Source organism: Doryrhamphus excisus, linkage group LG8 (genome assembly GCF_037039965.1).
Source record: "Doryrhamphus excisus strain RoL-2023G ecotype Guam linkage group LG8, RoL_Dexc_Guam_v1.1, whole genome shotgun sequence".
Lineage (NCBI taxonomy): Eukaryota > Metazoa > Chordata > Actinopteri > Syngnathiformes > Syngnathidae > Doryrhamphus > Doryrhamphus excisus.
This window is the reverse complement of record NC_136364.1, coordinates 9,502,766-9,528,413: the sequence shown is the minus strand read 5'-3', so window position 1 is coordinate 9,528,413 and position 25,648 is coordinate 9,502,766. Positions and strand designations below refer to the sequence as shown.

At 45.3% G+C, this 25,648-nt stretch overlaps 1 protein-coding gene across 3 annotated transcripts in view; it reads left to right on the top strand.

Annotated features, from left to right (window-relative positions):
• Positions 1 to 25,648, top strand: part of nova2 (NOVA alternative splicing regulator 2) — a 46,688-nt gene that overhangs the window by 454 nt on the left and 20,586 nt on the right. The window contains exons 2-4 of one of the 3 annotated variants that reach the window (XM_078792770.1): positions 588 to 834; positions 4,628 to 4,696; positions 15,867 to 16,010. In XM_078792770.1, coding sequence (XP_078648896.1) covers positions 819 to 834; positions 4,628 to 4,696; positions 15,867 to 16,010 — 229 coding nt within the window. In that variant the 5' untranslated portion in view covers positions 588 to 818. Of the gene's footprint in view, positions 1 to 587; positions 835 to 1,727; positions 2,454 to 4,627; positions 4,697 to 15,866; positions 16,011 to 25,648 lie in introns of those variants that run through there. The other 2 variants (XM_058079049.2, XM_058079050.2) reach the window with 2 other exon arrangements.

Genomic DNA, 25,648 nt, shown 5'->3' with positions numbered 1-25,648 from the left:
GAGATTCCACCTTTCAATCATAGTGCTGCTGTTATGCATGCCACCAACAGATGGCGCCATAGGCTGAACATCCCCCCCACTGGAGCCTCTGCAGTGAGAGCTTCAATGAATGTTAGCTGCTCATATGAAAATGTTTAATGCAAATTACAAAGTTTCATCATAACTTCGTACTCAGTACAATGCTGAAGATCTGAGTGTAATATTTTGTCCTACAGCTTTTAAACTTTTTAACTCTTGTTAAAGCGTCTTCTTGTTCCACATTACATATACCGTGGCAGGTGACAAAACAGGAGCTCACAGAACCAAACCCCTGCAGAACATCTGCTGTTATATAGCCAGAGCCTCTTAAAAGACAGAAATACCACCGGGGTCGTGTGATTTTACGGCTCATGGACCCACTTGACTTTTTCCACATGCTGTGAGCGTAGAAACATCTGGATGTAGCCATGAAAGCAGCTCAGACCCAAAGGTGCCGCTGTGCAGGCCCCATATGAGCTGCCACGTACTCCTTTCTAGAACTGTGCACTGGTTCGCCTCTGCATTCTCTCATGACTGTGTGAAATTTGTGTGTGCGTGTGTGCCCGCAGGCAATGTCACCTTGACTACAAGCTACAGGAGGCGATGAGGGCGCGCTGCATCTGTGCACTGGACAGAGGAGGGACTGATGGTGTTTGCTTGTGTGTCTGAGACTGTGCATGTGTGCGTGCACGTGTGAGCGACAAGCAGCCGGAGAGGAAGAGCGAGGAGGCTTCGTCGCTCTCGGGAAGATCACAGCGCCGGAGATTCCCTCTACAGATCCCAGCTGAGCCGCCCCCGAGATGTCAACGCACTCAGGTGAGTCACATGACCGCTGACATGGCTTCCTTGTCACTGGTCACACTGGACAACAGGGGCAGGTGTATTCATAGGTGACTGAATCAGAGGTAAGACTATAGTCTCTGAATTGTAATTGAGGACATTTGGGTCACTTTGGGGACCTTTTTTGTTCCCAGTACACAAAGTAAGGTCCATGAAGGCATGCTTGGGGGAGTTTGCTGTGGTAAAACAGGCCGCTTATATCGTGGGAAATAAGAAAAGTTGCATACCAGTCACACAATCTTTTTTTTTTTTTTTCAGTCACAATCTAATGGCATCCGATACCAAGATAAGAAATCTGACTTGGGATTGAAATTGTCATATAGGAATACTAATGTGTTTATTCTTGTACTTATACAACTCTAATACTTTTTTGTTGCTTTTTTTTGTTACGTCCATGTAGCTTTTTGTTGTTTTATAATAATTGATGTGGAACAGTAGTGTCGATTGTACCTTAAAGAACACAAATGGACTCCTACTAAATTAGATACATGAGAAACAGTCTTCAGTGGAATGCAATACAGTTGTACGCCACTGGAAACTACCAATAATACACATATTATTCATGGAATACCTTCCCTACAGTGTCAATCAAAAGTGACCTTTATTATCTTTGTAACATGGAATGTTTGCATTGCATATCATTAGATTATGTACCGAATGCAGAGGCAAGGAGTATTTCGACATAAACCAGACATTAACTTGGTTCTTTCACCTAAAAATGGTACAGGTCACAAAATGTCCTGTAGTTTGCGAAAAATCAGATGTTTTTTTAAGGAAAACGTATCGAAGTTGTGGTTAACGAGAAGCCCCTGAAGGCACCGCGGAGGCTCAGGCCCTGTGACGTCACCGCCCCTCCACCCAGTGAGAGGAGGGATGCTGTGAATGCTGTGAAGGCAAAGACTGCAGCATCTTCAGCCAGAGAAGCAGTCAACGTCTCCTTCTCCCTCCGCCGCCCTCGTCGCCCACCACGGGGTGTCTGCGCGCTCCTGACACCACGCACGCTCCTCGCACGAACGCGCCCGATCCTTTTCTTCATCCGCTTCACCTTCTCGTCTTCATCGTTTTTCTTTGCTGGGATTGGATTCATTACGCGGAGGCTGGCAGGCAGCAGAGGCGCGCCCCCGCACCTCGCACCTTGTTGTGTACGTGCGTGCGCAGCGCAATGACACGCGCTTGATGGAAGACTGACGCCTCGTGCACGCGCCTCACCAGCCTGCCTCTCCTCTCCTGGAATCTTCTGCTTCTTCCTCCCTCGCTCCCTCACCCGCGCGCACAGCATCTCCCGTACTCGTGCGCGACCCCCACACAGCTTTGTGTCTTTGCCTATTGCGGACACGCGCGCGCCACCCCTCCGAGGACTCGCCCGCGCGGCCACGCTGCGTCAAGAGCGCCAGAGCAGAGCAAAGGGAAGGGGGGATTTAAGCATCCGAGAGCAAACATGATGGCCGGCGGAGCAGTGCAGCAGAACGGCCTCTTCGCCACCCCCCACCACCACAACCAGCAGCCCCACATGGAGGCCGACCCTCCGGACTCGCGAAAAAGACCCCTGGAGACCCCCACCGAGGCCAGCAGCACCAAGCGCACCAACACGGGAGGTAAGAGATGCGGGGGAGGTCTTGGTGATCTGGGAGGGGGGTGCTTTGGTTCCGAGCCGTGTTGTTGGGCCCACAGGCGGCCACGCAGGAAGCAGGTTGATGCGCCTCCTGACGTTTTATTGTTATTCGTTATTGCTGAGCCTTCAACGCGCTTAATGGAGCGTTTTTATTCGAGTGTGCGCGTCGTGCGTGATGCTAATGAAACAATGAGACGACGGGATGGAGGCAAGCAGCCCGTTAGCCTGGCCTCTAACTCGGCTGTTTTTTTTACTAAGCTCCACACTGAGGAAGAACGAGGACGTAAACAAGTGAAATCCGGATGCGGCTGGTGCGTGAAGGCATCATGACCTTGTGATAATCTCACACATCAGCCATCACCGCACACGCACACGCGGATAAACAAGCAGTGCACGCTTATTATTATTACCAAGATGTCGTCATGGCAATCTCCATACTTTTTTTTTGTTTACATGCTGTCATGCATCCCATCACAGCATTCCAACCATCAGGAGCCTCATGCACGCCATCATGGACAACACAGACACAGTGGAGCTTATTTATTGTCATACTACTACACTAGATAACATGATAAATGCATGTGTTAAACAGCTAATGTGGGTTTTTCAAGTCTTCTTTGTGACTTATGTGTGTCTAAATGATATATGCAGAGTAAGTAAATTTCAGCACGCAGCTCTACTTAAAACGACTCTTAATTTTGTGATGAATGCCCTTTTTGAATTAAGCATTATGAAATCTAAAAATCTTAACATTTAGTTTGCTGATCAGGTCAACAGAAGGTTCCAAAAAGCTCTAGTCTTTGTGAAATTAATTTTGGTATGGATGTACAGGTATTCAGAAGTCTAAATAGTAAGTACACAAAAACAAAACCTAACTTTAGACTACACGTTAAACTGTTTGTTTTGAATTATTATTATTTTTTGACATTCCAAGGGATTTAAAGCCATTAAATCTGTGCTGCATCAAAACATCTCTGATGTCTTTGCAGAGGTCTGGGTGACCTACTTGCATGGAAGACCATCAGGGAACGTCTGCAGCCTCAGCTTTGATTAGCCACTTCAATCAGTGCGCTTTTTAATAGTCACTTCAACCACTGATATTCCCGTCATTGGCTTTAAGTTGGTAACGTTTAGGTTAGTACTGTTTACATCAGCACTGTTTCACAGTACTGTCATTTCTAAGCAATAGCGTTTAAGTCAGTACAGTTTTATTAGAGAGTCAGTGCTGTTTGTCAATAGTGTTTAAGAAGTCATCAGTACTGTTGACATTAGTCCTGTACTGTAGGTCACTGATTTTTAAGTCAATACTGTCTGTCAGTCTTGTTAAAGTCAGTTCTACTTAAGTCAATACTGTTTAAGTCGGTGCTGTTTAAGTCAGAACAGTACTGTTTGACTTAAGTCGGTACTAATTAAGTCCATATTGTTTGTCATTTTGAAGTAGTAGTGTGTAAGTCAGAACAAGTCAGCACTGTTTGATTTTAGTCAGTACTAATTAAGTCCATACTGTTTCAGTCATTTTGAAGTAGCAGTGTTGAAATCAGTACTATGTCAGCCATTCTTAAGTAGTAGCATTTAAGTGAGAACAAGTCAGTGCTGTTTAAGTCAGTGATGTTTAAGTCAGCATTGTTTGCCAGCACTGTTAAAATCAACGCTGCTTACTGATGTAGTATCATTAGTCGTATTTTGATTAGTGAGTGAAGTGAGATTGTGATCTGATGTTTAACTGCAGCTTAGTGCTGCACGTAAAAGCCCCCCCGTACTCCCCCCATTCCCTACGGGCTGATGAGTGCAGCAGGCATTTAGACAAATGAAAAGGTGATGATGGTGATGGTGATGATGAGCAGCAACTGAGCTGCCTCTGCCAGCAGACTCAAAGTTTTGTTTGTTTGTTTTTGTTTTGACTTTTTCCTGATTACAGAGTCGCCACAGCAGATCTTTTTGATCTGCATACTGATTTTTGGCTTGACCTGAAAGTGAAAGTGTTTAAAATGTATTTGAGTAACAACCCAATGTGACTGATATAAAATAATGAATGAACTAGATAAGATATTTGGACAACATGGAGTTTTGTGCTCCTATTGGTTGTTTCTCTGAACCATTAGTTGACGCCACACAACCCCCCCACCCCGTCCCCCCCTGTGCTTCCTCTCTCTGTAGTGGCCTTCCTGCAGCCTCTTTTTGAAAGTGAAGGCATTGTTTTCCCACACCAAGAAACTGAGAGCCATGGTAAGACACCTTCTACCTGTTTCTATTTATAACCTTTGACCTTTTTTCAATGCAGGAGCCATGTGGCACACTTAAATAAGAACCCACTACATACACACATACACTAATGCTGTTTCTATTGTATCCATAGCATCCATTTCCATGTCTTGCTTTTCCTCACGCTACCAAGCTGATGAGTCCTCATGACCTTTGACCTCATGACCAGCCATGCCATTATTTGGGTTTGCTGCTTTTTGAAAATATATATTTTTTTCATCTTTGAACCGTTACCTCAGCCAAGGAGTTGTGTTGTCATCGTAGTTTTTGTGCGAATAAATACCACGCTGTCATTTTTAGTCAGTAGTCGGAATACCGGACTAGAATTACGAACGCATCGTAAAGCCTGGGCTATACTTCTGCAACGTCAACTGCGTAGTCACTGATGCCTTCTTGGTCCTTTCCTAGTGTTTCCTCAGGGTTAGGCACATGACCTGCAATTTTCTGTTGAAACATTAGGGGCGCTCTTTTCTGGTGAGTCAACTCGGTGAGCAACCATGGCACACGCGGCGTATTTATTACCTTGTTAGCTTCCTTTGTTGGGAGCTAATAATGGCAATCCAAGAGTGACCGAGTGTTATTGGAGTTACAGCAGTCGCTTTTATTGCAAATATTGATCCGGTATCGGAGGAGAAGGGTGGGCTCCGTGTTCTCCGAACAAGTTGTTTACACACAGGAAACTATGTTGGTCGAGCCGACCAATCACAGCCTTTATAGTCTGCAAGCCGTGGACCATACATAATCCAGGTTTAAATGAAACAAGCTAAAACTAATCCCATGTATAGGCCAGTATTTGTTAGATATTAACAGTCCATTTAATGAACAACATACCTCTGCCTTTTCTGTGCATTCTAATGAGACAAATCAAGCTAGTATGAGCTAGCTAACGACGCACGTCCTGGCACCTACCTATTTTGGCGTTAAAGCCCTAACAAAAAATCCTCAATAACACCAACAGTGTCCTGTTTACATAACAGACTTGTATATCAACCAAGCTACAGCAATATTATTATTGTAGCAGCTAACATGAAAAACTACATTTATATGGCGGAGAAACACTGCCTCGCTCGTCTCAGCGTCAATCACAGACAGAACAGATGGAAGAGAGGATGCTACTGACGTCTCAATTTTGCTATGAAAACTCTGAAGATGTTTGTTTGCCGCCAGCATGTTTTACCTAAGGACTGGAGCACAAGTCTTGTGCTGGAAGACACAGCCATTCCAAAGAGCGCGGACATTGTGTCGTTGTTGTTTCTATGCTGCTGCTGTTGACAAAAGTAGAGTAAGCTCCTGAGCTAGATCAGTGTGCCTAGAAAAAAAGTTTGGGTAGTGTTTTAAATAATCAAAATATGGCAAGATACTGTAAGTATTACATGTTATCATCCATGTACTTGTTAATGCATGATCACACTGTGTATATCAAACGATAAAATGTTATTAGAGGTTTTTTTAGAGGACCTTGTAGTCTAAATAGGTAGGCTTCTATGCCGTGCATTGTTAGCTAACTCATATTAACTTATTATAACGCACAGAAAAGACATAGACATAGACTTTCTTTATTGTCATTGCACAATAACACAGCAGTGAAATTGCCAACGAATGTCGTTGCCTGGCTCCCGTGTAATAATAAATAATAATGTGGAGAATAAATAGATTACATCAAATATGAACAATGTACAGCGTAAACTATAATTTCTACAAATAATTTCAATAATTTAGAATAAATAACAATAATTTAAAGTTTTGGTTATGCGTGTGGGCAGGTACAGGGCTTATCCTCAATGCCAAATAAAAGGGAAAGAAATATGTGTTCAGGTTTTACATAGGGATTGTGGCTGATGGGCAAAATTCCCAAAGAGTGCAGTTTTCCTTGAAGCTTTTTATTGTAACCTTATATTTATTTTTTACCATTTACAGTGTGGCCCCAATCCTCCTAATTGTATTTTTCAAATATGCCACGGGCCAGTAAAAACCAAACTGGACTGGATGTCTGTGGAAGGGTGGACTTAGGCCAAGGAAGACACCATCACATTTTGGTGAAGATCTGCCATTTTAGACATTTTCCACATTGTGTCAGTTGATGACTATCAGACATGCAATGCTGGAAGTGTGTCTGTGTGAAGGTGCACTATTTGGTGCTGATCCACTTTGTCTTGACTTGTATATGTCTGCGTGTCTTAGTTTGATGTTGGACAGACATTAGTGTCCGTAGACCTGAACAAATAGATGCCAGCTGGCCCGTAGGTCCGGATTCTGGTCCTGGCCTGTTATACTGTAGAATAATGAGGAGCTGGTCGATCAGTGTTAGAAATGATCAAAGCCTACAAGTGCTGCTTTATTCGACACTTAGTGCACAACGTGTGATAGTCACAGTAAGTATATGTGAGAGAGAGAGGCAGGCAGGCGGAGCTTGTCAACTGTCAGGTGGTCCATGTGGTAGACATGGCCGCCTGTAGCTCATAAATCACAGTAAAGTCTCATAAAGAGCTGAAGGTCTTAAAGATGAAAAGATCAATGAGGAGCTGCTGTTACAGTCCCCCCCCACCCACCTCCACCCGCACACACCCAACCAGCAGCCAATCTCCCCTCCCAGTTTAATGCAGTGACCCTGAACCCTCTCTCATTTGGGCCAGTTGTGTGTGTGTGTGTGAGAGAGATGAGCTCAGCGTATGTATGTGTTAATGTATGTGTTAAACATGTATTTTATCATGATAGGCAGGTGAGCAAGTGTCCATCGCGAGCTAATGACATGATTGCAAGACGAGAAAAGCAGACATGCCAAAAGTGATAGCGTCATAGATTTATGACTTTTATTTTATGGCGTTATTGAAAGCCAAAGGACGTAAAATACAGAAGTTATCCACTAAATTGTGTTAGCGGCTATGAGAAACTGACAAGTGTTTATGACCACCCTTCAATTAGCTCCAAAAAATACAGAAGCTAGCCACTAAATTGTGTTAGCGGCTATGAGACACTGACAAGTGTTTATGACCACACTTCAATTAGCTCCAAGCCAAAGACGAAAAGGGAATATTTTTTTTCCATGTTTCGGATCAGACGAGGCGTTTGCTTTCCGTTGCACGGCGTCTTAGCCAAGTCCAGGGGTGGAGTGATTGGGTTGGGAACGGAGGGAAGGATATAAAGGAGAGGGACACGGCGTTTGACATTTGAGCTAACGGCAGGAGCAGTCTGGCCGCTAACGAGTGTATCCTCATTAACGAGTGCATGGGTTCGCTTCATCGCTCCCGGCGATGCAACAAGTTGGCGAAGGCGAAGTAGCGAGGAGCCAGAGATGACCAGTTCAGACCTTGAGGCAGGTCTGAACTGTCAGTTGCCATGGTTACCAAAGCTGCAGTATTGCTAAACTACATGTAATCCACTCGCACTGAAAACACATTCCTTGTCTTTTCCTTTCTTTCCTTTATTATCTATGATTTATCCTGTCATTTATTTTCATTTTAGCTTTCATTCCACTTCGTATTTTCTTCTTTCCATCTTCCTTGTCTTACCTCCCATCTTTTGGACACTACTTTATTTTCCTTTTTCCACAAGTTTTCCTTTTGTTTTCCTTTTCTTAATCCCTTTGTCTTGTGTTTTTTCCTTTTCCTTCGCTTTGCCCTCTCTGTCTGTGTGATGTTTTTCATTTTGTAAATGGAAGGACTGGCACAGCAGTTTTTTGCAAGGTCAGGACAAGGAGTACTACACACACACACACACACACGCATGCAAGCACACACACGCTGTATCTGACGAGCGGTTGCTGCTATTGATCCAAGCTGTTCTTTCACTCCGAGCGGAGCATCTTTTTAATGTGGAGGAAAGTGACAACAGGAAGCAGAAAGTGAATGCTGGTAATCATGGTTTTAATTAACGAGATCATTACACAAGAGAACGTTTTCTTGGTGTCGTCCTTTTGGCCTCGTGAAGAACACGATGTTCCCTGCTTGTGCTCCTTCCTCCTCATCCATTCTAATCATGCTCTCCTTCAGACCCTCACGCCTTCTCTTCCCCCTCTTTCTCCTCCTCCATCAATCACTCAGCAACCGACGCTGTGGATCGATTCGGCAGGACGTCGAAGCCAATCGCTTCGACCTCTCTTCTCCACCTACGCACTTTTTTATTCCAAAATACTGCATCACAGTTCATTAAAAAAAAAAAGGGTGGGGCGAAAGAGCGAATAGGCGGGCACGTTCCTGCTGAGCGAGGCGTACGGTTGGCGGTTTGGGTTAGCCACTCGCTGATAGGAGAGCGGACATCGATGAATATGGATGAGGGGACCACAAAAAAAAGGCTGATCCAAGCAAGGATCACTGGAAGAGGACTGTACACCTCCCCCTCTCGAAAACACCAAACAATATACACACACACACACGGTGCAGGCAGAGAGGCTGCGGGGGTTAGCATCATTAGCGTAGCTGCTTTGACTTCACCTTACACCATCGAGATGTTTAATTGGTTCTTCATTCAAAGTGAGATGCACAACGCAGTTGTTGAAAATGTTTGGCTTGACAAAATGGGACCGTGAATCGCGTGTCGTGAGCTGCAGATTTTGGCGCCATCGTCACGCCAGCGACGTTATTCTGTCCAAAATGGCCGCTGGCCGCTATGGAGAAGTTAGCGCTCCCTGAATAAAAAAGTGAAAAGTACAAAGCCGCAGAGATGAAACACCCCCACCCTCCCCACACCCGTCTGCTCTCCTGATGAGCTCTGAGTGTATTTCGGCGTGACGGCGGCCATCTTTCAGCCCGTAGACAGCTGGTGGAGCCTTACATGTTTGTGTGTGTGCAACCCCCAACAAAAGACCGCCAGGACAAGGGGGTGTTAGACAAAGCATGTATCCCCCCAACTCTCTCTGCTTTAGATGAGATGAATATTTGAGTCCCCAGAGGCCGTCCCCCTCCCACCCCACCACTGTCCAGCCGAGGCTGCGTTCTGTCTCTCTCTCACACACACACACACACACAGAAAATACAAAAATTACTCTCCTTAATTCATTGGTGTTTTGTAAGACATTGTGCTCGTTCCAAACTCTCCCCTCATATTTATTAAATGTGATAAAACATTACGTTGGCCAAACCAACACACAATGAAGTAATAAGCTCACAAAGTGAATCATGGTCCAAGTATGTTAGCACACATTTAATCTCGTTGTAATATGAGACTCATGCGGACTTCACAGCACTGAAGACACACCGTTTACTGTGAATTTTAGCCCAGTGGACAATTTGCATTTTGTTTGAAATACCTTCAATATGTTCAAAAGGCTTTAAATCATCATAGATGACCACGTAGAAGACTTGTAAGGATGAGTGTTGGTATGTTTGCTTTATTGAGACTGTACAGATAGATGCAACATGAGAGAGGACCTCTCGAGGCAAATCCCCACGCCCCCTCCGTTGCCCCTTTTGCCACCCCCCAGGCCCGGGGACACCAGATCCAGGGATTTGAGCCTTCAATCCCGCAGCATGTGGAGCCTATTCTGGGCCCGGAGGGTCCACGGAGGCCTTAGCAACAGATTGGTCTGTTTACTCGCTGGATGTTGTTTATTATTTATGATGGAGCACCTCCACCCCTACACTACACACACACACATGCGTTGTTAAAGCTGCAAATAGCACACACACAAACACACACGACAGGAAAGTTCTCAGCGTGGAAGGGAGTGGAGCCACTGTTATTAACATGCGTCAAGCACATGATGCTGAGGGTCACCGTGAAGGTCGCTTGCTCGCAATCAGAGACAATCAGCTAGATGGTAATTATACGACTTAGTTCTGGTCCTGTTTGGACTCTTGAAGGCTTGACGTGCTCATTATGTTGTCAGCCTGAAAGACAATCGCAGGGACAAGAAACGGAGAACAATGCCGTCGACATCCCTTCTTGTGCTGTGGTTATTAGAACGATGGTTCTCATGACATCATAGGGGGTGTGACTTAATCGCAATCCCGTACCAGTCAGACGTTTATCCATCACAGCACAGTCGCAGTCATTGCACAAGTTACATCATTTTTAGGGCTGTCAAAAATAACATGTTAACGACATTTACTTATTACTTATTTATTTCATAAATTAAATATGAGTAATTAACACATATGCATCATGGGAAGCCACACCTCTTTGTTATGTGGACAGATGGCAGCACAGTGTAGCGACCCCCCCCCCCCCAAAAAAAGGGTCTGATGCTCTTACATAATTTTATTCTGAGCTGAACGCATCAACATCGCTGCATTTCCAACACAATGTATTGATCTCCATCTAACAAAACCTTGTCACGTCGAAACAACACTTCCTCATTGTCGACCATGAGACACATTCACGGACTCTCCGACCATCACTACGAAGTCCTCATAAAAAATGGTCTAAATAAATAGAAATACAAAGAAACTCACTATACAAGTGAGTGATAAGTACAATTTACTGCTGGTAAGTATCCTCAGAAAGCCCAGAAAATACACTCCAAACGTGAATTCAAATTAGATGATGTTAATAGATACAAATATATATAATCCTTCCTGTTGTTTATCGTTCTTTCAATAAAATACAGTAAAAATTGGCATATTTCAGAGCGGTGATTAATAATGACTAATTAATTGGAATATCATGATTAATCTTATTACAAATTTTAACTCCATTTAATTTGACAGCCTGAATAATTTTGCAAACAAACCAATCGTCATCCAAACAATACCACCGGACTCCACCCCTCCCATCAGGTGGTTGTGTATTATTAAACGGGAAATATATATGAGTATATTCACGTCTTATTATTTTGTTGGTCTTTTAGGCATTTATATTTCATTTAAAAGTATTTTTCAGAAACTTTACTTCCTTCACATTGTGGAGTCTTTGTGCTCAAACACCCACCAGTGGAGACCTTTGGCACCACCCATGTGTTTAATTTGTAAGGGAGTATTGAGTGGGTTAGTGTCAAGTCACCTCTGTTGGATTCGGAGGTTGATGCTGAGGGGTGGGATATAATGTACTGCATATACAGTATACTGTGTATGTATTTTCATCTCCAAATAGTGAAGGGGGGACAAATGTAAATGATCAACACTTTTGTGTGGAAAGAAGATAACGTTGCATGTTAGAGACCATTAGGATGACCTGTGGCGGGATGTTTGGAGCGACGACTTAAATTTGGCGTGTTTGTATAAAAAGCTCTCAGCAGGTTTTATTGGTTCTGCTCTTGTTCTTGGCATGAGGCTCTTAAAAGCGCCAAGCGCTTTAAAAGGCAGGAGGCTGCATCCACGTTTGGACTGTATTGGCTCAGGCCTCAGATGAAGCGCAATGGCGAGCAGTAGACAGGAAGTGGACCATCTCTGGCTTTTAATGATCGCCTTTGTGACACATATTGGAAAGGCGCCGCCAACGTTCTGCTTGCGGAGGAAGTGTTTTTGTGTTTCCTATTTACCAGTTCCCCCGCCTTATTAGCCCGGGATGGTTATAATTAGCTAGCCTCCATCTAAAGCAGGTCAGTCTGAAGGCTTCGCACGTCGCACAAGTGGGTCACCGCAGCGATGGAGGGGTGGGGGGCAGGAGTGGAAGAACAAGTGCATGATGGGAAACGTAGAGGGTGTTCAGAGGAAAAGATGAAACTGAATAATCGTACATTGGGGTTTGTTGAACGACTAGCTCAGCATTAAAATTTGACAAAGACGACTCAAGCAGACTAAAGCAAAAGCGCTGAAGAGTTAAATGCCTGGACACGAGCATGCACATCTCAGCTCCCTGCTCTTTGTCTTTCATCGCAAGGAAAGTCAGGGCGGAGCTTGTTTCCTGACCCTCCGCAACACAAAAACAGAGCCGGTCCACTTTGGATCTCTCTGAAGCGGACGGTGCTGAAACAATGACGCCTCTTTATTTCCACCTATAACCTCTTGGCAGCCCACCATATAATTTTGTCCTGCGCTCATTGCTTAGTTTTGTGTCTAAGAAGAAATCACATGGACACAGGCTGGGGCCCGTCAGTGTCGGCAGGAAATAGAATGTTAGTGGCCCGAAACCCCGCCCTCCTCCTGGGACAACAGTTCATGGGAAACACCTGTGAGCCAGAGGCGGGTCTGTGGAGCAGTTAGTCAGGAGTGAGACTTGATCACAATAAGTTACACAACATTACAGTAGTTAATGAGGAACGAACCCACCTAACTTTAACCACTACTCATTAGTTCCTCAGTAACTACTCTAAATGTGTGCCTTAGTTCCTCAGTAGCTACTGTATTTGTGTGTATTTAATTGCAAAGCTGTAAAGACCCTTCTATCTTCTATGATTTTGTTCCAAAAGGTCAGATGAACCGTGTAACTCCAACTAATTTGTCGCAGACACCAAAAAATATGAGAGAAATACATTTTACAGACAATATTTTTTGTTTTACATGCAGAAAAGTGTGAGATAATTAATAATTTAGCAGGCACATGCAATCAAGAAATACTGTAAGTAAGTGTACAGTAAGTCAGTGTACTTATGTATGATAACTGAGACAGTACACAACAAAAACAAAGAAAAACTGAGGCACTTTCTGTGTGTTGGTCCAACAATAACGTGCACAGGAAAGTGTGATATGTTTGGAACTCTGGAGTGACATTCTGGTAGTTATGGGACCTCTGCAGTCTTCTGGCTGGCTAATATGGTCTTACATTCAGGGCTTCCTTTGGACGGCGTTGACTTCCTGTTAATTTGTCTTAATATGGACAGAGTCCATTAAAATGGGAGAAGGTGTGGACATAAGACATAGGCATCCATCTGACAACATTGCCGCACACGTGTGTGAGCTGGCTTGTTGAATAATCCTCATTGAAAACCAAACATGTCGTCATCTCTTGGCGGAGGTGTGTCTATTTTTAAGCGGCGGGAAGTCGTGCTGATGGCGAGATGACGAGGCGTCCATCTGGCTGCGAGTCGCACAGTCTCAGCAGGATGTTCCAATATTTTGGTGTATTTTTACGCTCGAGTTGGTTACGCTGCGAGATCAGCGGCCCCGCCTTTGTGCGCGAGTGTGGCCCTGTAATAATAATCCTATTTTAATCTGCCCCCCCGAGGTTACGTGTCCTGGATTATCAAACATGAGGAAGGCCACACTGAGGCACATGGAGTCCAGTAGGAGGAGGCACTGAGGAGCCACGTGATCTCACCTTCATATTTGTTTTTATTCATATAATGGCGTTTTTATACATTCCGAATCAGGGGTGTCCAAACTAATTCCAGGGCCACATATAGGCACTGTATATGCTAAGAAATTGGATATATAGTTCAAGAAAAAAACTGCATCTCAGTTTTGTGATCTAATCCAGGGGTGTCAAACTCATGCCATGGAGGGCCGAGACACTACAGGTTTTCTTTCCCGCCGGTCACTAAAGCGGGTGATTTTAATAATTAACCCTCCTTTGGTTTGAGGGAAGAAGCTCGTCAATTAAATCACCTGCTGGAAAGTGGTTGGAAAGAAAACCTGCAGTGATTCGGCCCTCTGTTGGCACATGTGATCTAGTCTATTATTTATATGAACTTCAGTCTGTTGTTTTGTTTTCCATTTTTGCTGCTGCTGTTTCCTGAATTTTCTTCCTGATTCGTTTTAGTAAATTTTCTTTTTGTAATATTAAGTCTTTATTCCCATAATATTTTGGCTTTACTAGTTTGCATGTTCTCCCCGTGCATGCGTGGTTTTTCTCTGGGTACTCCGGTTTCCTCCCACATTCCAAAAACATGCTAGGTTAATTGGCGACTCCAAATTGTCCATAGGTATGAATGTGAGTGTGAATGGTTGTTTGTCTATATGTGCCCTGTGATTGGCTGGCCATCAGTCCAGGGTGTGCCCCGCCTCTTCCCCGAAGACAGCTGGGATAGGCTCCAGCACCCCCGCGACCCTCTTACGGAAAAGCGGTAGAGAATGAATGAATGAATTAATGAATATTCATTCAGGCTGCATGGCCGACGAGTGGTTAGCGCGCAGGCCACACAGCTGGGAGACCTGAGTTCAATTCCTCCCTCGGCCATCTCTGTGTGGAGTTTGCATGTTCTCCCCGTGCATGCGTGGGTTTTCTCCGGGTCTCCGGTTTCCTCCCACATTCCAAAAACATGCTAGGTTAATTGGCGACTCCCAAATTGTCCATAGGTATGAATGTGAGTGTGAATGGTTGTTTGTCTATATGTGCCTTGTGATTGGCTGTGTACACCCTGGACTGGTCGCCAGCCAATCACAGGGCAGCTTTACTAATATTTCAAATCATAACTTTATATTATTTTGTTTGTATCTTTATGCTATTAAAATGTTATTTTTCCTCTCAATATTATGATGTTATTGTTATAAAACTACAACCTAGATTCGTTTTTTGACTTTATTTTTGTAAAATTACTGCTGATTTTTCAATTTTTGCTGTTGTTTTATTGTATATTATATTTTTACTATATTATTTATTTAAAAAATGGCCGCAAGGGCGCACTTGGGACATCCATGTAATTCCTATAGATTATTAATCGGTGTGTTTTAGTTCCACGATAATGGCGATTGAATATTTCCCCATAGATTCTCAGAGCAGCTCTATCTAGCCCAGCGATTAAGCTGAAGGTGGCGATCAACTATCTTCCCTTGGCATCAGATTGCGCATTGCAGGCTCAACCAAGACGGAACCATTTTTGCTTTTGTCTTTTGGTGGGAGGACGCGCCCACGTCCACGCTTCTGTGAAGCTATGTGTCCACCAGCGGGGGTTGGATCCCATTAGCTCACCAGCGAGCAGCTTTCTCCTCGGTTCCTTGTCGCCGTGCCAACGCGCTGACGAGGACCAGATTCCTCGGGCCGACGCTGAAATTAGATCAGACCAATGTGGGTGCCGCCGCCTTCAAAGGCTTCAAGCTAATGCGCAAGAAACGAGCAATATCGCCGGCAGGGAATCCTCGCATTATGCAAATAATGACTTGTTGTGGATATCAGTCATCATTTGACGGGTTGCTTCCTTACTGATGGCACTTCAAACGTGATGGTCCTGAAATTACATTTCCATGACATGTTATCAAAAAATCAAAATGGCAGGCATGAGGACAAAGGTATAACTTTGTGTTAGCTTCAGCTTGGTTTGTAGGTAAAGTTCAAGCCAAAAAGTTCCCCCCTCTGACTTCCTCTTTCCTGTTTCCTGCTCCAGAGGAAGGTGAGTACTTCCTCAAGGTTCTGATTCCCAGCTATGCGGCTGGCTCCATCATCGGGAAGGGAGGACAGACCATCGTCCAGCTGCAGAAAGAGACGGGAGCCACCATCAAACTGTCCAAATCCAAAGACTTCTATCCTGGTAAGCTCGGATGGATGTGTGCATCAAAGATGGTTGGTTGGTGTGGTGATTGGCTGGTTGTGGAATGTCCATAAGTGTTGCGTTTCTGGATGGATGAATGGATCGAAGCTCGTTATTTGGTTCATTAGTTGATTGGTTGGTGGCTGTGATGATGAATTGTTACATTGATGGATGAATGCATTCATCAGTTGCTTCATTGATTGGTTGCTTCAAATGCCCGTCACATGCTGGCACTGCGATGTTGTCATGGCGCTGGTGGAGGGTGTGCTGCCAGCCAATCACAGCGTGAGGCTTCTCTATGTATGTGTGTGTGTGTGAGAAATGTTATATACTTTGTGACAGTGTATCATGCACATGGTCACACAATTCTTCCCGGAAAGTTTGTATGAACATTTGTACTTTTATTTATATTGAACATCGGCAGCCATCTTGTTTGTTTGTACCAATGGAGTCAGCGACGCATACAAGGCGCCCTTGTTTGAGCTGGTCACAGTGTGTCTTTTTTGGCAAGTGTCCGCCAGCTACAACAGATGCATGGTGCAAGAAGCACAGACGTGCACACACACACACGCACACACACACTCACTGATGGTCCATTGCAGCAGGTGGGCCTTTTGATTTGTCACCCAGGAAGAACCGTGCTCATTTGCATACAGATGCCTCCTTCAGCGCAGAGAACACATTCACACACATACACACACACACACACACACACAGCTTCTTTAGTCCAGACTGGAGGAGCGTACAAACATCTCTTTCTTTCTTTCACTTGTCTCCCTTCTTCCTTTTGACCTCGTCAGCCAGGCTAAGCTGTCCTGCCTTTTTGGCAGCCTGTGTGTATGTGTGCATGCGTGTGTATGTGTGTATATGTGTGTGTTTTTTTGTTTCCTCTCTGCAATTTTTTTCTGCTTGCACATGCTTTGTTGTTGTGGTGTTGTGTCATTACGTGTATGTGTGTGTGTGTCTGTAATGAAGACAGAAAAGACATTCACTGCTGCGTCTTGGCCCAGGCATCTCATTCCTCTCCTCTCGCTCCTCGGAAGACATTAGTCACTTTCCTCCCCCACCCACCACCCATAAGACACACCCCACCCCCTCCCTTCAGGCACTCTTGAAGTGGACCGTACCACTTGAGTCCTCGCGTTGAATGTCACTTATATTTTTGATGCGTATTTGGTTGAAACAAGAGCATTAAAATATGCTTGGCTTCTGGATGATGAGAACTGTTTCCATGGCAACACCTACTTAGCTACACCTGCATTTTATTGTTCCTTCCCTCCGACCTGCTTTTCCTTCTTGCAACCCTACATCCTTACTACTTAGACCTGGTTTTATTCTTGAGCGTCACATCCTTCCCTCCTCCCTATCTTCCTGCAGCCCTTCCGCCTCCTTTTAGTGCCTCTCCTCCTCAATCACGTCTGCAGGGAGAATAGTGCAGCAGCAGCAGCACTTCAGCCTGCGACAACCAATTAGGAGCAGCGCTATAAGTGCACCAACCGGGCCGCCATTCATCCTCACACACGTGTGCGGCACTGTGACAGATTTATTAGGGTGCTAGGCGATGTTAGTCCAAATATAACCTCAAACCGTATATTAGGACAAAGCTGCAAAGCTGCAGTGTGCACAAACAACGCACGTGCGAGTGCAGCAAGGACAGATGAGGAGGGAATGGAACCATCGGAAAATTTGTTTTCTCAAGTCAACTGTAATGCTTTTTTTCCTGAAAGACGGGAATATTTAGGAGTGCAGCTGGGACATTTGCTGCTTCATCACTTTGTACACAAGCACTAATGACGCTGAGGTCTCTCCACATTAAATATTCATCCCTTACACCTGTTTTTTTTTTTTAATTACAATCGACTGGCTTCCCTGCTTGCTTGCTCTATATATCCCCCCCCTCCCCCCCCACACACACACACGGAGGCAATGTCGTAAACGTAAACGAAAAGCTGCAAATGAATTATAATTGATGTCTCCCCTCCCGCTCTCTTTATGTGCTTTATGGGCACATGATATCGCTATGTGATATATGGCAAGTGATGGATTACCAAATGGATTATTGGATGGGTATACTTGTTAGTAATTACTGGTTAGCCGAAGGAAGTACGGTAACTTTTATTTTGAAATCCCAGATCCACCTCCTTGAATGGTGAAAATATGCGTACAACCTAATGTTATGTTTCGTGAGCATTGAATGTGTCGTTTTCTCTATCATCCTCTTCTTTCTTTGCTTCCATCTCTCTTCGCCGCCACCGCCGCCGCTGCAGCCACCATTTTAGAACTTTGCCTTTAATCCCACGCCATGATTGCAGCTTTCGCTCATACACACACACAGAGGCACATCTGTCACATAGTCTAGCATAGTGGCACACAACTCCCTCACACACATGCACACACCTGACACGCACGCACACACACACACACACACACGCTGGTTTGAGAGCTTTAAGCTTCTTAGTAGCGCTAAGCTCTCGCACTGCGCCATGCAAAATGACAACATCACAGAGCACACAAACATGGCCGCCACTTGCCTCCGAGGTCTTGCCGTCTTCCTACGACATACTTTTTTTTCGATAGCAGATTGGTCACATGTTGACGGACAAGCTCTTAGTGGGTGGAGCTGTGCTGTAAAAAGGTCAAATTGTGTGTTCCGCATCCCAGTAGAGAGCCTGTCTTGAGTGGCTTTTTGTGTCGGGAGGTTCCAGTGGGAGTTGAACTGTGAACCTTTGCAGTGACGTTGATGTTTTCCAGTATGAACCCCACCCCATGTGGAGAAAGGACTGCGCCGACATGCAATGCTGTGATGTTCCGTGTTGGACTCAGCAGGCTGTGCAAGCCGACCTTGAATGGTTCTGGGCTGTTTTGCTATCAAGCGACCTCGCTCTCACATTCCGGAGCGGGATGCTGGCAAATGAATCCCATTTCACGGCCTCGACACCGCGCCCTTTACATGTGTCTCGTCCAGATGTCAGAGAGGACAGGTGTCTGCCTTCGCTTGCCCCGACCCTCGGGCCACATCAGTCAGCGTCCTGTGGCCCACTGACAGGCCCGACTAATCGATCTGTGCGCAGCATCTGCCTGCCTGAAGGGGTCAGGGCGCACCCATCCCGCCACCTTTGCGATGGTCACGTCGTCTTCAACTCAAGACTGACAGTTGAGCACAGAATCTTGATGGATGACGCTCTGCGCTCGTTGTGTTTGGCCTTTTAATGAGGAAGTGTTGAGGGTCCCATAGAGGCCGAGCGTAAATAGAACAGCAGGACTGCAGCCTGGCAATCGATGCTGCTGCATAAGTGCGTGTGTGTGCGTGCATTTGCAAGTGTGTGTTGTGGGATAATGTAGTCTTCCAGTGAAATATGACCTTCGCAAACCCTCAAACACTTTCACTGCCTCTCATCACCCCCACAGTCCACACACACTGGTCACCACAGCTGTGTGTGTGGGTGCTTGTGTGTCTGTATGCCTACTTGCAGAGATGGAGTCCTGCAAAGAACCAGAGACACATTTTGAAACTCACTGATGGTTTTAATGATCAGAAAATTACTATTGGGCGGTTTGACTGTGTTGGTTGTACGCCTGTGTGTCTGTGTGTATTATGTCACAGCTTGTCAAGGCTAACCGCATCGTCACACAGACATACACACGAGCGCAGCTTGGCACACACACTGCAAGGAGTTGGACATGAAAAGTTCAAATGTTGGCAATAAAGGCGAAACGTAAGCACACACAAAGTTGAACATGATGGATGACTGTGTGGCTGACACTAATGTTACTGCATTGTATTAAAGACTTCCAGCTTACTGCAGCATACATGATGAGTAATCATAAATGACACAAACTACACATTTTGTCTGCCATTTTATGATAGAAATGTTTCCTCCACTGCTGCTGCCGCTTCTTCTGCTTCAATCCCAAATATTCAAACCAAATAAATCAAACATTCATTGTGCCAGGTCATCACAACCATGAGCAAAGACGAGGCAGTCTGTTGTCAGCAGTGCAACCAAAGCAAATATTGGAGGTATAAAAGTACAAACGAATCAAAAGAGCAGAAACCGACGACAAACACATGCACGTCTTTTGTGTCTTAACAGAGGACGAAAAAAGAAGACGTGAGGTCAGCAGCCTGGTCTCGTTTTTCAGGAGTACTTTCAAAAGCTGGCACTCGTTTTGCATTACCGCATGCTAAAAGTGTTATACCAGCCTGTAATGACCGACTCAACTCAAAAATCTAATTAAATTGGACATTTTCTTCATGGTGGGTGACCGGGACAAGAAACTAATGCTAATGAAAAAGAAAAATGCTGCAAATGCTGGCAAGAACACATATAAACCAAATAAAGTGTTAAAGAAAATGAAAGAACATTTATCTTTTCATTCCAGCTTTCTTTTGGACATCCCTCATGTCTTTAGAGCAGTGCTTCTCAATTATTGACTATCATCCCCCCCTTAAGGGACACATTTTTTTTTGCACCCCCCCACATTTGAAGTACTAGAGAAACAGATTTATTTATTCATTTATCTGCGGACAGACTGAACTTGAATATGAAAGCAGCAAAATGCAACAAAATGGAGCGCGTACTCAGGAGTCAAATTGCATGTTGAGTACTATAAATGTGTAAATGTTGGTAGGTTTGTATTGAAATGAAAGCCTCTCCCGCCCTCCCTGACAATTCCGCACACCCCGCCCCACTGTTTCTCCCGCTTCTTTAGAGGGAATCCTTCAGATCTGGCCCGACTGGTAGCCTGGCTACTTGCACCATTTCACTCATGCACTTCTTTTTAGGGGTTTGTGGCATTTGCAGCTACAATGCTAAAGGGGGGGGGGCTGTGTATGGCCCACGGTCTGTAGCTCTGAAGCTACTTAAAGTGTTTTTAAATAGTTCCACTGTTGTGTCACGGCATTCAAATCTTCTTCTCTGCTCACTTGCCAGAGACGACTTAAAAGTTCTGCTGATAAAGTACTTTTTTTTATTTTCATCAGTTGTTTTGTGAGCGCAATCCGGTCCAGCTATCTGAGGAGGAGGAGAAAGGGGAGGAGGAAGGCCTAGTGAAAGGAGCGAGTTGAATAAAGAGGAGAAAGGAGAAGGAAAGTTGAATGTGCAGAGGTTTCTATGAGCTCAAATGCTTCCCAACTGTTGTGGACAATGGTGGGGGGGGGCGTGGCTCTCTGTATGACAATAGCTTCTTTGACCCCGGTCATGAGGAGGAGGAGGAGGAAGGAGGGAAGTGGGGGGTGTCCCCATCTGCCATGGTAGAAGGAGAAAGTGTACCTCTGTGCTCACTCATTTTGTAATCTACAGACACCCAGCAAAAGTGTCAAGATTGTGGTTCTAAGATTTGGTTAGGCAAGGTGACGGTGATGAATAACTGGCAGGAGGAGCAAAGTTTTTTTTTTTGATGGAATAAAACTTCAGGCTGTGATCACGTGACTACTCAAAGGCACTCAAACAAGCTGATAGTGTTGTTATCATGAACCCTCAGTGACCCCCCCCCCCTCTTGCTTTAAACTCTTCCGTGACCCTCCTACTGTGAAAAGCGACGCCGCAGGGTGAGTCCGAGTCAGCAGACTTTAAAGTGATGGACGCCTTCTACGAGCCGCCGCCGCCGCCATGATGTGTCACTTCTCATGACAGCAGCGGGCTCAGAGAGGAGCTAGCTAAGCAACATGGCTCTCTGCGCTTCATAAGTCATCATTGTCACACACACACACAGAGAGAGAGCTCGTCTGGCTGCAAATAGCGCACATACTTTGATTTGTTTCTGTGTCGCCACAGCGATGCTCTGTTACCATGCATTCACCTCTGTTGGACAAAGCAAAGGATTGTGGGACGTGCACACCCATCGCCTCGGTGATGAGAATCAAAGTGACAACCTCCACACTGCCCCCCCCCTCCACTTGCTGTTCCTCCCCCACCCGTTCCTCTGCAGATCCCCCCCCCCCATCCCTAGCAGGTGTAAGGCAGCCAAAGAGAGATGTCTTTCTTCACGTCTTGGTCTGCGTCCAGATCCTCTCGCCTTCCGTCCCTGAGAGTAAAAGACGTAGCTTTAAACCCATCACAAATTACACTGTGTGCGTGGGGGTGTTTATGCCAGGGCCTCTGTTTCTGTTTTGCTTTCTTGTGTTGCACTCATGCAGTCGATAAATCCACCTCATGGAATGTTGTTGTTTGATGTTTCGGGGAAAAAGAAAAAGTTTACTTTTGCAGCCGAAAAAACCTGATTGTTCCTGATTTAAAAGAGTGCTTTTTGTAATTCGCTCTCTTAACAGTCCCACTACACAGACACACAGTCTAAGTGTATTTGCTCCATCCTGATTGGCCCTTGATAACACTCACACTCTGCGTCTCTGGTCGTCATGGCAACCTCCCCGCACTTACACAAAGGGGTCATATTTAAAAGGTCTACATCTGCAAATGTCTATTACTTTCTCTCTTGCACACTGGCACAGATGTGACGCTCTTAAAGGGGCAGCGCCCCTTTACTGTGGAGGCGGAGCCTCGCCTTTAAGCAGCAGGAAGAAGGTGAGAGCGACAAACAAAGAGTCACAATCATGAGGCCACAGAGGAGACTTTTTCACCCAGCTCGTCGTCCTCCTCAATCTCTTGTGAGGGGACCCCTTTATACACACACACACGCATACACACGCGCACACACAACAATAGGGCTGCTTCCACAGCTGCCCCACAACCCCCTCCCACTCTGCTTCCATTATTTTTAATCCTCCCCAGTGAAAGCCCCAATAACCATGGCCATATAACAGGCCCTGCCCCCATCCTTCCTTCCAGCCGCACCCCCCACACCCCACCCTGTGAATACCACCATCACCCCCTTTATGATTAATCCCCCCCCCCCCCACTCGGTCTGGGGTCCTACAAAGCCGTCAGCTGTGACATGTCTCTCTGACACAACCACTGCACTTCCCCTTTAAGTGTGTGTATGTAATGGTGCGTTTAGGTACAGTCAGATTTAATGATGGGGTCACATGGCTGGTAGAGACAGCAGGGGAGATGAAGGTTGACTGGCAAGGCTGCTGACCTTTGACCCCACTCTGATGAGAGTTTTTTTTGTCAGGCATCTGACAATCTTACTTCCTTTCTCCCTTCTTACGCTTTCTTTCTTGTCCAAGTATTTTTCTTCTACGTCTGACTTCCTCTCTTCATTCCACTCTTCCTTTCCTTCTCTCATCCTTTCTCTTTCTCATTCTTGACTCACTCTTTCTCTGTCCTTGTTTTGGTTCCTCTTTCCCTTCTTTCTGTTCTTTCTTAATCTTTTCTTCCTATCCCACATAACTTTCTTCCTTGTGTCCTTTCCTCTCTCATTGCATGTTTTACACTCCTTCTTCCTTGCCTTCTTGGTCTCTACTGCCTTTTTACCACCTTAATTTTTCTTTCCCCCTCCCTCCCTCCCTTCCTTCCTTCCTTCCTTCCTAGAATGTGTTACCTCCTCATCAACAAACTTTTTTTCCCTCTCCGTCCATGTTTTTCTTCTTTGCCATGAATCAAACGTAATCAAATTCCATGTGGTTTTGATTATTAAAGATGAGGTCACACTTCCAGTCAGGCTCCACCATCGACACATTCATGCTAAGGCGCACCCTCGTGAGCACGTGCACATACGTACAGTTGGGACATGGGTGGCAGAGAGGAGTGGCAACTTCATCGCCATGGTTACCAAAGAGTCATCAAGGTGAGGTCAGGTGTTTCTGTAGAGGAGATGGTAATCCATAAACCTGGGTGCCAGGGTGCCAGGTAGGCTCTTTGGAGCTAGCTTAGCGTACATGCTTTCAGGAGAGAAAGGCAAGGAAAGCGGATCCATTGTCCCTGACGCTGCAGCTTTTTTATCTTTCACGTTTTTAAAACTGCAGACAAAGCCATGATGTCATCAAAAGAGAAGTTATCTTTGATTCACACGCTCGCTAGAAACGTCAAACAAAACGAAACAATATGGCCTCTCCCCGCTGGCTGGCCGCGTCTCAAAAGACGTTTTGGAGAGGATCCACGGCAGCCACACTTTGGTGCTTTGCCCTCTGTTGGATTTGGGAATGTCATGTTGGACGTTGGGGAAGGAAGCGGCGAGGATGTTGGGACATTGTGTGTGTCAGTGTGGCGGTGGTTTGCGCCGCCACATGCACACATACACACACGTGCACGTGAGACACATGCGGTCATACATGAGTTGCACTTTGAAACGTGTGCTCCCACGAACACACACACACACATGCCGCCAGAACAAATGGGGACCAGATTGTGCATGAAGATGATGTAAAGGAGCAGGCATGCTGGTCTCCATGGCCAACCAGCGATGTTGAGTAAATGTTCTGTGTGCGTGTGTGTGTGTGTGTGTGTGTGCACAGAGGTCAACATGCCACGGGCTATTAAAGAGCGTTTCTGCGGCCAATCGCAAACATGCGCCAACGACACAACTTGTTTCCTTCATCCCTTCTCTTTTTATACTGTGTTGCGTAAAGCTCAGAGTTTGTTATGCAACTCAAATATGACGTCTGTATTTGGTCGCCCGTCGTCATGGCAACAAATATCACATTTCTAAAACATTTGATTTTTCTTCCCTAAACTTTTGGTCATCAGAGTTGTTTACATTGAAACCCAGCCGTGGTGTGTGTAAGTACATTTGATTGCTGCAATTCACTCTATGTGTAAATGTCTGGTGTCTTAAACTTCGCTTATGCTGGGGGCACCCGTGAGGTCCGCATCCAAATTCCGTCCCTTTTGCAAACACGCCCCTCCGTGCGGCTCAAAGTCAGACAAAATCACAAAGTTTCAAACTCTGTGGATAAAAATCTTAATGAATCAGATTGGACTTAGTCGAAGACAGGCCTCTATAATGTTAACTTTAATACATATGTACACGTTTACATTCAGGTAAATACCTTTTATCTTCACGTGTGTCATAGCTAGGCTAAGTTAAGATGGTAAGAGCACAAAAAGGGCAGTAGACGTCACAACACTCGCCACCTACCGAAGCAGACGTGGCATCTGTAAAGCTGAGGTTGTGGGAGTCTAACGGGTGCAAGAAAGGGAGCAAGAAGATACATTTATGCCATTGTTTTGCACTCCCTGAAGTGTGCAACCTCTTCCCGTGTGTAAACATTGTCCAAACACTAACACACATAACAATGTTCTTATACAGTCACTCCATAAATGAGACACTGTGGCGTTAACGAGCAGAGCAGGGCACTAACGCACAGGGTGGGCCTCCGTTAACGAATAATGTCACGGTATGGTGTGTTTAGGGCAGCAAGGGTGGACGGGAGGGCCGGGTTCAAACAGGTGTGAACTTGTGAAAATGTTGTTGAGGTGTTCATGAAGCAGCTGCTAGACTTTGTTGAAATGATATATGATCCATGTTATATTTAGTTTGGTGTCATTAAGTCAGTCACTGAGTTAATTAGACCAACATCACATCAGTATTGTCGCCGGCTGCTGCTGCGGCTGCGCATATTTTCCACTAAAATTAGAGTTTTCACGCTGCTTAGCGTCACAGATTTTATGGCTCAAACCACCAATTACGGATGCAAATTTACTATTTATTTTCAGTCTGTGGAAGCACTTTTATGGTCCCCAGGAACTCTCCATGGGCGCCATCTTGGCTTTTTTTCTTTTTTCCAAGAAATTACA